This window comes from Sus scrofa, chromosome 13 (genome assembly GCF_000003025.6).
Source record: "Sus scrofa isolate TJ Tabasco breed Duroc chromosome 13, Sscrofa11.1, whole genome shotgun sequence".
Lineage (NCBI taxonomy): Eukaryota > Metazoa > Chordata > Mammalia > Artiodactyla > Suidae > Sus > Sus scrofa.
In genome coordinates this window covers 49,832,528-49,849,133 of record NC_010455.5, presented here as the reverse complement: position 1 = coordinate 49,849,133, position 16,606 = coordinate 49,832,528, and the positions used below count along the sequence as shown (strand labels likewise).

General features: G+C 38.6%; 1 protein-coding gene across 3 annotated transcripts in view; it reads right to left on the bottom strand.

Annotated features, from left to right (window-relative positions):
- FAM19A1 (family with sequence similarity 19 member A1, C-C motif chemokine like) overlaps positions 1-16,606 on the bottom strand; it is a 527,035-nt gene that overhangs the window by 121,627 nt on the left and 388,802 nt on the right. For 2 of the 3 annotated variants that reach the window (XM_021070830.1, XM_021070831.1), the window contains exon 3: positions 45-185. In XM_021070830.1, coding sequence (XP_020926489.1) covers positions 45-185 — 141 coding nt within the window. The remainder of the gene's footprint in view (positions 1-44; positions 186-16,606) is intronic. The other variant, XM_021070829.1, reaches the window with a different exon arrangement.

Sequence of the window (16,606 nt, the reverse complement as noted above, 5' to 3'; positions counted from 1 at the left end):
ATGAAGATGAATCCCCAAAAAGAGGTGTGAGACCAGCTACTTACCATCAACACAGGAAGGTCGGTTTCTTGTTGTTCCAGCCACTTTCCCAGGTAGACAGGAACACTTGACTGTTTGTGACCGCTCCTCAATGCGATTCTTATTACAACATCTGTGTGCGGCAATCACTTCACATGTCCCTCCTTCTGGCAAGAGAGAAAAAAACAGGATGCTGTTTAGAAATAATTCAGTGGCTGTTCAGGCCTGTAGGGGTATGTGTGGAGGGCTTGGGGAAAGGGAGTTGCAATTGCTATGGGATTCTCTCCTACAGCAGGTATATATACATGTATGTAAGATTACATACAATGGATGTGTAATCTCGAAGATAGGCATCACAGCACAAAACTTTAAATATAACAAAGAACCCCAAGGAAGAGCCCTCAAGAGGCAATACTTTTGGGCTATAAGTACTGAGAGACAGCAGAGCAGTCAATGCCTGGGGTTAATACAGAATAAAGATGCTACCAGATTTAAATGCACTATATTTGGGGAGCTCACCCCTGTGTTATCTTTGCATTTGGAATTCTCTGCGCTCCTGTTCATGACAAGCAACTGACACTCAAATGATACAAAACCTGCAGTGGCAAGGAAAATGCCCAGAAATGAGCTCTCCCTCCCAGCACCTGCTCAATCTCAAGGGGATTGAAAAGAAAATCTAGTTGGGGAATCATTTCCCAAAGCCAGATTTCATGCAAAAGTGATAGAAGGAATCACTGGAGAAATTCCTATGTGCTTCCAGTGGAATCTCAAATGACAGACAGAGGCACTGAGCATCACTTAATTGTTAGAGGTCAGCCATGCATTCATCAGCATTTAGTGACAACTGAATGTATGCCACTTTCTGCTAGGTTCTTAACAGGTACTCTGCTGACTCTGTCCAAAGGCTGGTAAGAGCCAGGCAGGTCTTTCTGGCCTGCGGGACACCAGCTAAGCCAGTTCTCCAGGGACACAAGAGATGTTCCAAGTGGTCAGAAACCAGGAATTAACTTTCCCAACATCAAATTTTGCATTCAGGAAGGATATGTATAATTTGACAAGAATGGGTCATAACGCTTATGATTCATGTCATCCAAGAGTCAGTTGGCAGCAATTCCTCAAGCATTTGTCAGGCAACCACTGTCTGCAAGGGATTGTGTTATAAACTGTAAGGAATATGTATCCAGCTTGTATATCGAAGGCACTTATTAAACATTGAAAAAAAAAAGAAGAGGGGTGGAAGACAGGAAAGAGGGAAGAATTTAAATATAACTCCATTCCATCCTGAGAACTTAAGCGTGTTAACTCAGTGGTTCTCAATGCGGGGTACTGGATGGGGTGATTTTGTTGCCCTTCACATGCGACAAAGTTGGAAGATATTTCTAATTGTCATAACTGGTAAAGGGTGGGAGCTAAGGCATCCTGTAGGGTCGAAGTGAGGCAGAATATTAACTTAGGTAGGTATTGTAGAAGCATGGCTCGGATACATTCTTTGATATGGATCTTGATTAGCATTTGTGACTTAAGGGCTTGAGGGAGTAACACCTCCACAGGCCTTGTTTTATTATAGGAAATGCGCATTCCCCACAGGCTTTGTTTACTATAGGAAATTTTAATCTCTAGCCCACTCCTCAACTGATTAAAAGAAATGAGAGGAATGGTGACTTAATCTAAGGAAAGAAAAGGACAAAGAAACCATAAAACTTACAGGACATTTCCAACCCTAAAAGCCTCTGTTGGACCAGGACTGATACAGGTAATTGAGCAAGGCCAATGGGAGAAAATTACATCTTTCCAGGCCCATGTTGTTGCCCCTCCCCACCTTTAAGAGATAAAAATCCCTATAGGACAATAGAGAAGGGGGCTCTTCTCTCCATCCCAGCAGCCCTGGGAGCTATTTGCTATTCTTTAATAAAGACTTTGCTTGCTTGCTGCCTGTGTGTTCATGAACAAGAACCTGGATTCCGGTATCAGAGGGCACTTCACCAGGTATGCTCCAACATCCCACAATACACAGGACAGGCTCCACAATAAAGAATTTTCTGGATCCATATGTCAATAGTGCCAATAACCCTGGTTTAATATGAAGGGAACACTCATAAGAATCTCTGACTGAAGGCAGATTAACTGTGCATCCCTAAACAGGAGGGAAGAGCTTGGGCTTTCACACCAGCCTGTTCTAGTCTGAATCTCAGCTCTGTCACTATTTAAGTTCCTCAGTTTCCTTATCTGTAAAATGGAAAAAAAAATAACACTGCCTCCTTGGGTTGAGTGAGTGTAGACCAAGATAATACAAGTATAGGGATTAGAATTGAGCTTGACACACAGGGAGAGTCCACAATGCTACCTCTGATGATAATACCCAGTCACGCTGATGTTATATTTCTCTGAGGGTGCATCCTTCTTTCTGCCTCAGAAATGGGCAAATAGGATTTTTTCTGGAATGCTCTCTCTTTCCTTCCAACCAACTATCCCCAACTCAAACACGTATACTTAGTTCTTCTTTGAACTGACAGCAAGTTTGTTCCTTAGAAAATATCCCCTAACTTCCACCATAGTTCATTCTCTTAGCACACTACACATTTCCTTGCACAGTTGTAAACATGTGTCTATGACCCTAGGCAATCTGTAAGCTTGGTCAGGGTCAAAGTTGTTGCTCATCTCCTCACAGCCCTATTGTCAATAACTGGTATAGGTAGTCCAGAACTGCTGGTTAAATGAATGAAAGAATCAGTACATTAATGAAAATTAGCACCGTACCATAAAGATCAAGTTCTTCAGACACAGAGGAAAGGAGAGATCCATTCATTTTCGAAGAATTATGAAGGTTTCTTAAGTTATGAGATGAAAGGTAGGGCTTCCACAGGGAGTGAGGAAGGGGAAGCATTTCATTCATGTGAGAGTGTGGGCATTATTTTAAAACAACATTTTTTTTTTTTTTTGTCTTTTTGCCATTTCTCGTGCCCCTCTTGCGGCATTTGAAGGTTCCCAGGCTAGGGGTCGAATCGGAGCTGTAGCCACCGGCCTACGCCAGAGCCACAGCAATGCAGGATCTGAGCCGCGTCTGCAACCTACACAGCTCACGGCAACGCCAGATCCTTAACCCACTGAGCAAGGGCAGGGACCGAACCCACAACCTCATGGTTCCTAGTCGGATTCGTTAACCACTGCGCCACGATGGGAACTCCTAAAACAACATTTTAAACATGGAACAGTTTTAGATTTATAGAAAATTTGTGAGGATAACTCTAGGAATTTACATATATGCCACACCCTATTATATAGTTCCTATTTTTATTCCCTTAATGCTAACATCATGTGCTACATTTGTTACAATTAGTGAACATATGTTGAAATATTATTATTAAATAAAGTCTAGGCTTTATTCAGATTTTCTCAGCTTTTGCTTAATGTCCTTTTCTGTGCCAGGACCCCATTTCAGGATCCCACATTAATTTTAGTTATTTTATCTCCTTAGGCTCCTCTCGGCTATGACAGTCTCTCAGCCATTCCTTCCTTTTTGATAACTTTGACAGTTTTGAGCAGTGTTCATCAGGTATTTTAGAAAATGTCCCTCAATTGGGGTTTATCTGATGCTTTTCTCATGATTAGACTGAGGTTATGCTTTTGGAGGAAGACCATGGAAGTCAAGTACCATTCTCATCATATCTTATCAAGGGTACATACTATCAACATGAGTTATCACTCTTGATTTTGACTTGATTTCAAGGCTGAGATAGTACTTCTCATATTTCTCCACCATAAAGTTACTCTCCTTCCTCATTCTCCATACTGTCCTCTTTGGAAGGAAGTCACACCCTTAGAGAACAGAGAGTTATGTTTCATTTCCATCTCTGTGAGGAAGCAGTATCTGCTAAAACCTTTGGGAATTCTTCTGCATAGAAGATTGGTCTCTACTCTCCTAATTATTTACTCATTCAGTCATTTATATCAATAGGGCCCATGACTCACTGATATTTATTTATATTTTGGGTTATAATCCTATACTGTGTTGTTTATTTTGTTGCTCAAAAAGGTACAGCTTTGGCCATTATGAGCTCTTTCAGTTGGTTTCTTTGTCTTTTTTTTTTTAAAGCACTTCCTTACTTTCTGGTCCTTTAAGAGGCTCCTGATTCATCTTGTCTATTTCCTGCCCCAGTCCTAAAATCAGCTATTTCTCTGAGGAGCCAAGCCAGGGCATTTGAAAGAAGACATTGGAATAGACAGAAGTGAGGACCTGACATAGGATTGAACAGAAGAGGGTTTCACTCTCAAGGGTGAGGCTGCAGTGTGATTCACAAGCATAAATAGGGATTGTGAAGCTAAGCACTGTTATATGGATATTGCTCTCGAGTGATGACTGTGTCCACTGCATTCAGGAGGGTTCAGAGAGGGCAAAGCAGAAGAAACAAGAGGCTGCAGCAAAATTCTGAGCAGAGGGTAAGCAGGCTTGAACTTGGATCATGGGCAGAGTATCTCCCTCTCACCACTTGCCCATCACTGGGATGACAGTTATGGAATGACAGGGCTAACTGCATATTTCACTCTGTAATCCAGACATCCACAAACAGGTCACCTTAGCTTGTAATTATCAGCTGCAAGTATCCCCAATCAAGTCAGTAATAGCTGGTTCTATACTTCATGAAAATCCCTCCAATTTTAAAGTCACCACTTGGCTTTAATACAAGACAAGAGCAACATTTCTGATTGAAAATGGCATGAGGCATAAGAAATCTCCCTGGATGTAACTTGAATCTCATTTGATTTATAGTCAAGCCAGCTGACGCAGAGACAGATATGCCAGATCATCTGAATTACTGACTGAGTTAAATAATTTGGAATATGAGGTGGCCACTGGTGGCCCAGAGTCAGTTCCTCACTGCACTATTGCAGATGACCATGAACAGTTCTGAGTCATCTCAGCCCTCACTGCCATTTTCTGAGTTCTGATTTGCATGTTGTATGTGGGCACTTTGCCTATATTAGCTGTAAACCTCCTAGAAATTGTACAAGGCATTTCCCCGCTTTACAGATGAAAGGGAAGTTGAATAACCTGCCCAGAATCACACACGTGTGACCCACATCTGCTGGACTCCAAACTCATACATTTTTTACACCTTGTCATAAGCAGTCATTCTTTGTTGATGCTGAATTTCCAAAAGGAAGTCTCATAGTTTTCTTAGGATAGATATCAAGGTTAAGTATCTAACCTGCCCCTTCTTCCCTAACTGTGCCTTTGACTGTGTTCTTCCACCTTTCTCTCCATTTCTCTGCTCCAGGGACAATGGTCGTGCAGGCTATTGCCTGAACATGGCAGGCAGGATCCCCCTTGAGGGTTTCTCTAAACCAGGTTGCTCTAAATAACAGACTCATCTGGTTTCAATAAGTTGAACCATGTACCACCTAGGGTACCCTTCTAGTGGGTCTCTGGCTCATTCTCAACTCTTCCACATCTTTTCCCAAATGTCATTTTATCACAGGCACATTTGACCACCCTACTGAAATCATAATTCCTTTAGTCAGCAGCCATGATTTCACTTTGTGCTGCCCCCATAACCCCACCCCCACAGTACCGTTAACATTCAAATTTATTTATTTATTTATTTATTATACTTACTGTGTCTTCCTCACTGAAATGTAATTTCCCCAAAGGTAGGAATTCCTATTGTTTTCCATTAACATTGCCTGGCATATTATAATGATTTCTGAAGTACTTTTAATACATATTTCATTTAAACTGCAAATTTATTTGAGGACAAAAAAAAAGAGGACCACTATTATCTGTACTTTTTAGTGAGGATGAGGATTTAAAGCAGCCAAATGACAAAGCCATAAAACTAATGGTGCTAATAATAGTATTATAGGACTTAACCATTTGTTGAATATTTACCAAGTACTTAACATCATGGTAGATACTATATAAACCTTCATTTATTTTATGCTCACAAAAGCCCAATGAGATTGTAATTACCTTCATTTTACAGAGAAGGCAACTGAGATCAAGAGCAGCGAAAACACTTTCCCCCATTTTACTTAGCAAGTACCTGGCATTGTCGGGACCAGAACCCATATCCTCTGACCCATATAAGTGTTCCTTCTGCAGTTCCACCCTGGCATCCATACTGCCATTTCCCTGAAAGGGAGCCCAGTGACTGGGAATTTACGAGTGCTCCATTTTCATTAAAACCTTGTATATAAAGTCAATGACCCCAGACCACATCTTCCTCAGGCTCATGGATGATGGATTTGCACACTGGAAGCCAGAGAGGTGGTGCTCTAAATAACAAGCTCATCTGGTCTTGACAAGTTGAACTATGGCTTCAATTACATCTTCCTCTCAGGTACACCAGTGTGAAGCCCAGAGCCTAGTCTTAGAGGACCACAGGACCCTGCCATTTAGAAAGTCTGATTGGCCCTGTCATACCCAAATCTCCTGATTCCCACTTTATACTTGTGACTGACCTAGCCATAGTCAATCAGAGAAATTGAATCTTTCAATTTATTCTAACTACAAAACCCTAGTCCACTGACTTATAATGACAAAGAAAAAAATAAAATAATTAGAACTTTGATAGGAAGAATCTCATATATGTAGTCCTTTGATTAGAAATTTTCAAGTCCCTAGTGGGGCTTCACAGAGAGATAATCTATGACAGGGAGGGCTTAGTTACACCCACTGGAGGAAAGGAGAAAGCAACTCGAGATAATTTATTTTTGAGATTCAGTATAGGACTTCAACATTTTGTTTAAATATTTATATAATATTCAGTATACTCCTTTCTCTATTTTTTAACATTCAGTATTATCCTTCAAAGGGATTCCTCGCCTAAGGAAAAGTGAAAGCAACTATACTTAGCTAATGATCAGCTCTAAAGCTAATATCAAATGAAAGTACTTGTTGGATGGATGGATGGATGATTGATCAAGATGGAGAAGGAATTACAAACTTGTCGTAGATTATTGCATAATCAAATAACAATGAAACACTGTTTCTTGAGATGCTTAGATATCTAGTATAGTAGTATATAGTAAGCTGGTAAGATACACACTTCCTTTGCAATTTCCATGTGTTTTTTTGTTTTGTTTTGTTTTGTTTTTGTTTTTACTTCTTGGTTATATCAGAAGCATATGTTTACTTTTGTCCACACAAGACACTGGACTTCTGTAATAACACAGGGATACAACTTTTCAAGACCCTCTGGTACTGCCTATAATCTTACTTACCTATTGTCCTCAGTTAGCTGGCTGCTTGAAAAGGGGACTAGAAATCAGAATAATCTCAGTTTTGTCCCCCACAAAAGACAGGAGTTAGGTTGGTCACAAACAAAAGTTTTGCCACTCTTTCTGGGAACCAAGAAAGTGTTCCTATAAATCTATTTTATTTGCATTTTCAGAATTACCTAGTGAACTGTTCTTTCAAACCTGACTGTCAAGGTTATTGCAAAATCAGAATGATAATATTTGTCACGTAAATGCCTTTCAGTCTTTTCTTTGGTACCAATGCCTGTCCATTCCTAAATTTTATCTCATCCAAGTCAAAATCATTTCAAAGTGATCTATGACCTCTCAAAGCAAAGTCAGTTAAGTGCTCAGAAAACTGAGCTTTCCTCTCCTGCATATGGATTACCTGGAAACTCACATCTTTTCTGGATTTCACCCAGCATCTGTAGATATGGCAAAGATGACAAGAAGTAACGTATTAGCTAATGGCAGAGAATGTGTCATAAATACAAGTCAGTATAGAATTTGTCTACTATTCAGTTTTCCAGACGGTTGTTTATATCTTCACTTTTCTTTGTCTATAGAAAACACACTTAAGGTAAAATATAAGAAATTACCCTTATACCCTAAATCTGTATATTAGACACTAAATCTATTCATTTTACCCTATAGTTATATATAATATCCTAAATCTCACCGTATAAGGGGACCCAGTATTCTTTCAGATTAGAAGGTAAATACAGATTACAAGGTAAATATAGATTTGAAGGTAATTATCTGTCAATAAGAGCCAGTCTAAAAAGTCAGATGTGTTTGATATCAATTTGACAGTTGTCCCTCCATCACAAATTTTTTAAATGGTAACCTTGCTTCCCACTCCCTTTGCCTGTGTCCCCAGGTGGTGACAGGAGAGTGCCCTGCAGGGAAGGAAACTTTCCACTTCCCCTTTTTGCTCTTTCTCTTGGATTTGTCAGAGCTCAGAGTATATTATCAAAACTTATTTTTAACAGAAAGAGAAAGTTTCTAATATTAAAAAAAGACAGCATTTCAAGATTATTTCTGGCAGCAGCAACTCTCTGAGTTGAAGTTAAAAAAATGCCAAGCCCAGTATGCTCCCAGCCCTGATCCCCCCTTCCCACTTCAATGAATCACTGTCTTGCCCTGTGCAAGTGAGGAAATACAAAGAAGATGAATTACTAAGGATAATATTTCTTTTAAAAAAGAGTCCCCATGGATGACAATTATATGTCATGATGGAAAAGAAAGATGAGATGGGGATTGACTGGCAGGCAGATGGCTAAAAACTTGAAGGCTGGCATCGTAAAACAGTTTGGCCCACAAATGAACATCTCATAGAAATAGTTTATCCCAGCCAATGTGCTTGCTCTGAGCTGCAAACTGGGTCAACCATTTGAAAATGGACATTTGTGGGAGATTGCTCATATCTGCCATGGAATTTGGCATTTGGTAGTATCTTTTGGTGTTGATAGTTTCATGTCCATGACCAAACATAGCCAAGCAATTCAAAATTATCACAAAATCAGGTCTTCTAGGAAAGAAGATGCTAGGGTAGAATGTAAAGTTGAAATGGAAGAGAATTATCTCTTTTTTTAAAGTTAACATGAGTCCAATCTCTGTATTTTTTTTTGGGGGGGGGTGGTCCCTGTATTCACTATTCAGGTCTTCTTTTGTTGGTCCCTGTACTCGGGTCTTGCTTTGGTGGTCTCCTTGAATTAGACTGTAAGTTAGATTCCCCCTGCTATGTAATCCTACGATCTAAAATAATTATTGCATAGTAATATTCACCATGCTTATTTTGACATTTTTAAAAGAATGTGTCAGTTTTCTTGTAGAGGGTAAGAAAAGAAAGTGTTCTGTTCCCCAATATTGAGTCTACATTTGCCCTATAAATATTTGTTGAACGAACTTTTTCCCTAAAGGATAGCTTTTGGGCCCCCCCCCCCGCTCCCGCACCCCATATTCTCTCTTAAGTGAGCTAGAAATTTTCTGTTTCAGCATGTCTCCTAATTGGAATGATTGGTTCACTACCTTTCCATCTTGTTGGGCTGGATACTCCATGATGGCAGGGAGCACATATTATTTACTTTTTTATCACTAGTGTCTGGCATACATTCACACACTTGCTAAATTACTGAAAAGTTATATGACTGAATGATGGATAGAAGAAAGGGAAGAAGCAGAATAAGAAAGAAGGAAGGAAAGGAATGAGATGAGAGAAAGAGCAAAAAAAAAAAAAAAGAAAAGGGAAAAGAAGAGAAGAAAGATTAAGAATAAATTAGTCCTCTCTGGGGAAATTTTCCTGAGTATCCATTATGTGGTCTTTTCAGAAAAAGAACTCGAATGATAAATGTAGCTTTTGCAAAGAAGTGACCTTCTAATACACCTCAAAAAATCAACTTGGAACTTTGGTTTGGGGGAGAGCCAAAATGAACAAAGGAAAAGCTTTTTATTCTAAGTGAAATGACTGGAAAAATGAAATAGCAATTAAGAGTAACCATAAGGAAACTTCAGCCCTCATTAATAGTTAAGCCTATATATCTGCTTATAGCCAAGGCCAACTTTTGGAGGAAATGAATAAAATGTGATTACAGATTGTTAAGACTGACATGATTATTTGGATCCTTGCATTTTCACTTTATTGCAAATGGTTGTTTTCTGTAAAAGCTGTTAAGTGTAAGAAAAAGCACAGGTGCTTTTGAGATTCACTTTTATAGGACTTCTTGATCAAGGCCTTATAAAAAGCTCTCTTGGAATCTATTGTAGCGGATGTCAGAAATGCATATTTAAGACTGTGTTAAAAATGCTTTATTGACCCAATGGACTGGAAGGAAGCTCCAAGTGTCTTTGTAAATCATTGACAAGAGAGACACTAATGGATCTTTAAGCATGCCTTGGTGGAGGAGGGCAAAATGTCTTCTTGATTTGTTTATGCTTGAGATTAAACAAATTATCATCTCCTCTGTCCTAAACATCTGGGGTATACAGAGGATAAACAAATGTTGGAAAAAGCAACAAATTCTAGGCTGGTGAGCCATGTTTGAGGCTATATAGCAAAATGAATTTTATATATATATAATGTAGATTTGGGCCCCCAAGTTTCAAGTCCTAAATCATCTGCTTCCTCTTATTTTCCATCTGATGTTCCAGGGTTCTCCTCTGTGAGGTGTGGAAAGTAATAGCATTAACTTATTAAAGTTGCTTTGAGGACTAAATGGGTCTGAGAATTAAGTGAGCACAGGCGAATTAACTATAAAAATACTTGGTTCAGAGTAGTACTAAAACATATTCTGTTGTTCGTTATATAATTGGGATCATTATATTTGACTAGACCAGGATTATTTGTAGGAAAAAAAAAATTGGACTGTTCTAATTTTCCCCTTCTTTTGACCAATGTGGACCATTTCCTATATCCTACACCTTACTCTTACCCCAGGCCAGTCGGGGGAAACAACATTTAACCTTACTATTCCCCAGAGATAAGATTGCTAAAAGTAATGTATACTGCAATAAACTGAACACATATCCCCTAGATTTCTCCTTTATGGTTTTTGAAAAAGAAAATGGTTCAAGCATTGACTATGTTAACTCTACTGTAGAAATTATTTTTAATAACTGCTCTAACAACATGGAAGTATATTTTGCTCAAAGATATATTGATGAAGTTACAAGAACATTTCTGAATCATTACTGTTCTTGGTGTACTACAGAACTTTTACTTTTTTTCAGGAAGGATGCCTTGGGTAGTAAGGAGGGGAACCCAAGTAATGATTTGAGCATCTGACTGTCGATGTGCTAGTCTCAGGTCTACCTGAGATTTTTTATTAAAATCAGCGTGAAAATGTAATATCTCCTGTCTACTTTCTGGTCCCAAATTTGCTTGCCTGATCTGGATTTGCCTTTAATCCATTGCAAATTAATGCAATCATGGGAATGAATTGCTGCCCAGTAGGGAAAGCCATTGAAAGGCTGGGTGGCTGCTGAAATGAGTGAAGGGGAAGTTTCTACCTCAAATTCAGGCATTCACCCCAGATGATGATGTAAGTTTATGGAAACTAAATCACAGTATTAGTGCCCTTCAGCTTCCCTGGGCCATGATTTAAAAGAATCATCAAGTTCTATTATTATGATTAGGGAAAGAGTTGGAATGAGATAAGGCTCAGAAAGATAGCTATGTCCACTATTCCCCTCTAAAGTAAAACATACTCAATCTAAATCCTGCTTGGATTTCTCCCAACATTATCCTTCAGCTGACATCATTGATCCAGCTGGGTGATAGTTTATCAGGTTTTCCTTCTCCATTGCTAGCCTTCAAGACTAAAAACAATAGGCAAACAATTTATTGGAAAGAAACAGGAAACTCTCTTTTCTAGGAGACATAGCCCTGCCTATGTTAATTTCAAATTACCTGAAACACTAACATGAAAGGTTGATTATAATCATATTTAAGTGATATTTCCAATAATCAACATCACCCGAGTTACTAGCTGGGTAATTTGGAACACGATGTAATCTCTAAGCCATGGTAGTTTATGACTAAAATGCCTAATTTAAGGAATGTTGTGAGGATTAGAGATGGTGTATTAATATTAACTAATACACTGAGGAGAACACAGTATATATAAGAGCTAACATTCTTCTTACTGTTAACATAAAAAATGAAACCCAGTTTTAAAGAAAATACCAGAGGCAATTACATGTGACATGAGTTTTGATGGAAGGCTAGAATTCTGAAAGGCTGGAAAATAGAGGCATTTACCTTTCAAGCTCCAGAACCCTTCTGTCAAATGTCTGAACTCTTTGTGCAATGGTGGGTGGTCTAACATGCTTTCCACTTTGCATCTTTTCCTCATCTGTTTTATGTCTTTTTTCATTTTTATTCTATGTTTCTCTATGATGTTTACTTAATGGCATACAAACAGGAATACATTCTGTGGAGGGAGTGTAATAATAACTATAAACTTTAAAAAATTCTCTTGAAATGAGATTCTCCTACTGTCCTTCATGGGTAAGTGTCGTGGATGTTAAAAGGAACATGGATGATGTTAATACACAAACTCCATTATTAAAACCTAAAAGAACAGCAGGCAATGTGATAACTTGAAATCCATCATCTCTAAACCATAACTATTGTATGACATTTTCCCCTTGAGCTAAACCAAAATATACACCCATGGAATAGATTCCTGAGTTGGCTTCGAAGGAAGCAAAGACGAAAAGATCAAGGTACAATTTGAGATCATCAAGGGAGAAATGGCTGTAAAGTACTATTCCCTGAAAGAAACATTTTCACTTCAGGGTCTGAGGTGCCCTGGTGTGTTCGCTTGCTGAGTCTTCAACTGATCTTAAATTCTAACTCCCTTCTTGGATACCCATAGGAGAACTGCATGAAAATCCACTGATAGCAACTTTTACTTCTGTCTATGGTCTAATTACTCCCAAACTCCTAAGTGAATTATTAAGTGTTATGGAAATCTGTTATACAAACACTAAAATAAGTATTTTGTTTGTGTCTACTAAATTCTATAATTAAGGGTTTTATGAAGAAATGGTCTCCACAGAGGTCAATGGCTTGGACTTTTGTAGGTCCAAGAGGGTTCATGTGTGGGAGGAAGGTTAAGAGCTTAACATCTGAGATTGCGGAGTTCCGTCATGGCACAGTGGTTAACCCATCCAACTAGGAACCATGAGGTTGTGGGTTCAATCCCTGGCCTCCCTCAGTGGATTAAAGATCTGGCATTGCTGTGAGCAGACATGGCTCGGATCTGGCATTGCTGTGGCTCTGGCACAGGCTGGCAGCAACAGCTCCAACTAGACCCCTAGCCTGGGAACCTCCATATGCCATGGATGTGGCCCTATAAAGACAAAAAAAGCCAAAAAAAAAAAAAAAGAGTTTAACATCTGAGATTGGATTTTGGAGTCATAGTGAATGGATTTAAGTACTGCCTCCGCCCTTTATGAGCTGTGTTATCTCAGGAAAATCATTTGAGCTTTCTAAATTTCCTCATCTGTAACATGGGGAAAATAACAGTCCTTTTATAATGAGGTTCCTCTGAGTGTCAATGAGTGAAAACTTACAATACACTTAGGACAGGGTCTGAATTCTAACAACAATTCAAGTATTTGCTATTAAATATGTTATTACAGACTCTATCTTTTGTAACCTGAGGGCTTCTCAATGATTATCTCTGATTTCCTTCCTCCTGGCTTATGGTAGTTCTTAGTCCCTTTGGGGTGGGGGATATGTGACTATTACTTTGGTAAAGGAAGTGATGTGTCACCTTAATACCAAGCTTTTAATTCCTTGTGGAAGACTCTCAAGGGCTCTCTTCCTGCCAGTGTGGCAACTAGAAGTATTTTCAATCAGGGATCAGCAAGCTTTTTCTATAAAGGTCCAGGTAGAAAATATTTTTGGCTTTGTTGGCCAACTCATCTCTGTGGCAACTACCAAACTCTGCTGTTGGAATATAACCATAAATACATATAGACACAAAGTGTGACTATGTGCCAGTAAACTTTTATGTATGGAAACTGAATGTTGAATTTCATGTAATTTTTAGGTATCACGAAATATTCTACTGATTTTTTTCCAGGCAATGAAAAAGATCAAGATCATTCTTAGTTTATAAGCTATAAACAAACAGTGAAACAGATATGGCCTATGGACCATCATTTGCTCATCCCTATTTTGGATATCGGCTGCTTCAGCAGTTCTAATTCCTGGGTATCTTCTCCAAACAGAAACCCACTGATGAACCACAGTGGGAATGCTGCTTGATGAAGAAATAAACCTTCATTGTTTTAAGCCAATAAGAGTTGGGAGTGGTGTGTCGTTAGAGCTTATTACAGTCTCATCAGACTAACATATTATTCTTTAAGGTGATGGGAATAAAAGATGTCTATTACACCTTTAAGAGTGGTTAAATAACTTCTGTAAATATGTTTAATGATAACGAGAGTGGAACTATTCCAAGACTTTTACCTGTGAAATACAATCTTTCAAATCGATGCCTTCCATGAAGAAGTGGAATGAGATATAGCTGATCAGCTCCCTCCTCTGTGCACATACCTCATCCAAACCAAGGATCTGGCCCTTGTCGTCTTGGTATTTTATTGGTTTAGCTGAGAGGTAATCATGAAAGTATATATTTATTTATATCATGAGATTGTGCCTCTTATCCACAGTCAGGGAGACCAGAAAACACATATTTAGGGGAAAAGAAGGCAAACAGAAATGCTGATTTGTGTTACACATTGTAGAAGTCATTAACTATGACTCAGGTAGAAAAACATATTACTTCTCTTTTTTGACAGTGATGACAATTTAATAGTTTTGACTCTACTGAGTTACATAAAGCGTCCGGAGGCACTGAAAGGGACTGTTTATCAAGATGATAAACAAGGTTTCATTTCTTCCCTGGCTGCATGGATGTGATCAGAAGTCTAAGGGCATCCGAAATCACAGCTGAACTACTTGGGGCCATCTACACTTGAAATGAGCTTCACTTAATGGACCTGCTCCATCAGGTCAGCACCAAGGGAGGTATATTTGCATGCATGCATGAAGGAGCACTGGGGCATTCAGTGTGGACCTGGGGGCAAGGGAAGGGTATTTGTCCTACTAAAACCTTGCTTTCCGGGAATCTCATACTCACTAATATGGAACCATAGAGCCAGTTTTATTTTCTGGGTTGGATAAAGTAGGCTCCATAAATTATCAGCATGCTAAGAATGTAGAGTGAGTTTCTATGGGTAAGTAATAAAAAAACACATAAAATATTTTATTTATAATAAAAAAACACATAAGTATTTGTTCTTAGTGTTATTGTTATTATTGCTATTAACTGTGGCAGTCATTAATGCCATTAGTTGTTTTTACTCTGTTGTAGGTCCCTGTTCTTTTCTTCTGCCCAGCAAACACTCCCACCTCTGTTGCTGACTGCTTCTTTGTTTTCCTCAGGGAGCAAGGGCCTTCTTCCTATTCTCAGCTCATGGAGTTTTAAAGTTGTTCATTCTACCCCTGATCCAGGAGAGGGCACAAGACTCAAGACTAGTTAAGTGAATTATGTGCTCTCTAGTGACCAAGTGATTGCTATATGGACCCAGTACCGAATTCAAGCTGTACATAGTGAGATCCAATTGTAAAACATTTGTTCTTGGGAAAACAAAATTATTTTCTACAAGTGTTTCTGATGAAAAGATATAAATATGGAGCTTGCCACTAGCTTAGTACCATGACAGAAAAGTGTGCAAGTGAATGAAATCAACAGAAGGAAGCCAAGTTGAAAAGTGGAGAGCTTACTGCCACTATAATTAGTGCTACTTGATATAGCTATTCCTGAAGCTGGGAAATGAACTTTAGCCAAATAAATAAATAAAATAAAACTTTTTTTTGAGTTTGAATTATTTTTCTACCACTTGAAATAGCCATGAAGTAGTTATACTAAAGGCATTAAAAATTTTCTGCAATTATCCTTTCCTCTATTCTACAAATTTTATTATATGCAGAACATTATGGAAGGCACCAAAATTGAACTAGATATCACCCCATCTGAGTGCTACTTCCTGAGAGAAACATCCCTTTACTTCCCTTATTATGTCACTCACATACCATACTTCCCATCCTAGATTCTCAGAGCACTGTGTCCTTTCCCACTTCAGCACATTCACAATTGAAATTTTACATGTGTTTATTAAATACTTTTTATTATTGTCTATATCCTCTAAGTAAAATGTTTTCTGAGGCAAAGATCATATGTACTGTCATTGATCATGTTACCCTAAATTCCCAGAACAATACCTAACTGGGAAATCGATGTGGTACATTCAATTCTTATTCTCCTCTTTTTCATAGAGTGAGAATAACAAATTTTTTTTTTTTTTGCTTTTTAATTTTTTTAGAACTTCACCTGAGGCATATGGAAATATCCAGGTCTACACCACAGCACAGCAAATGGATCCGAGCCTCGTCTGCCACCTTCACCACAGTTTATAGCAATGCCAGATCCTTAACCCACTGAGCAAGGCTGAGCAGGGAACCCACATCCTCATGAATACTAGTCAGGTTCTTAAACCACCGAGCTACAACAGGAACTCTGAGAATAACAATTTTGATCAGAATGACCAAATACCTATACATTCAAAAATATCCTTTTCTTCCCCTTATAGATATGATGGACACAAGGCACAGTTCTTATCAATGGGATATAAATGAAAATATACTGAGACTATCTAGGAACACTTTGTTTTCTTTACATAATAACTGTTCCTTCCTATTTGCCATTTTTTGCTTCTTCCTACCTGAAATGCAGGCTGATGGCTGGAACACTCAGTAGCCACTTTGTGCCAATGA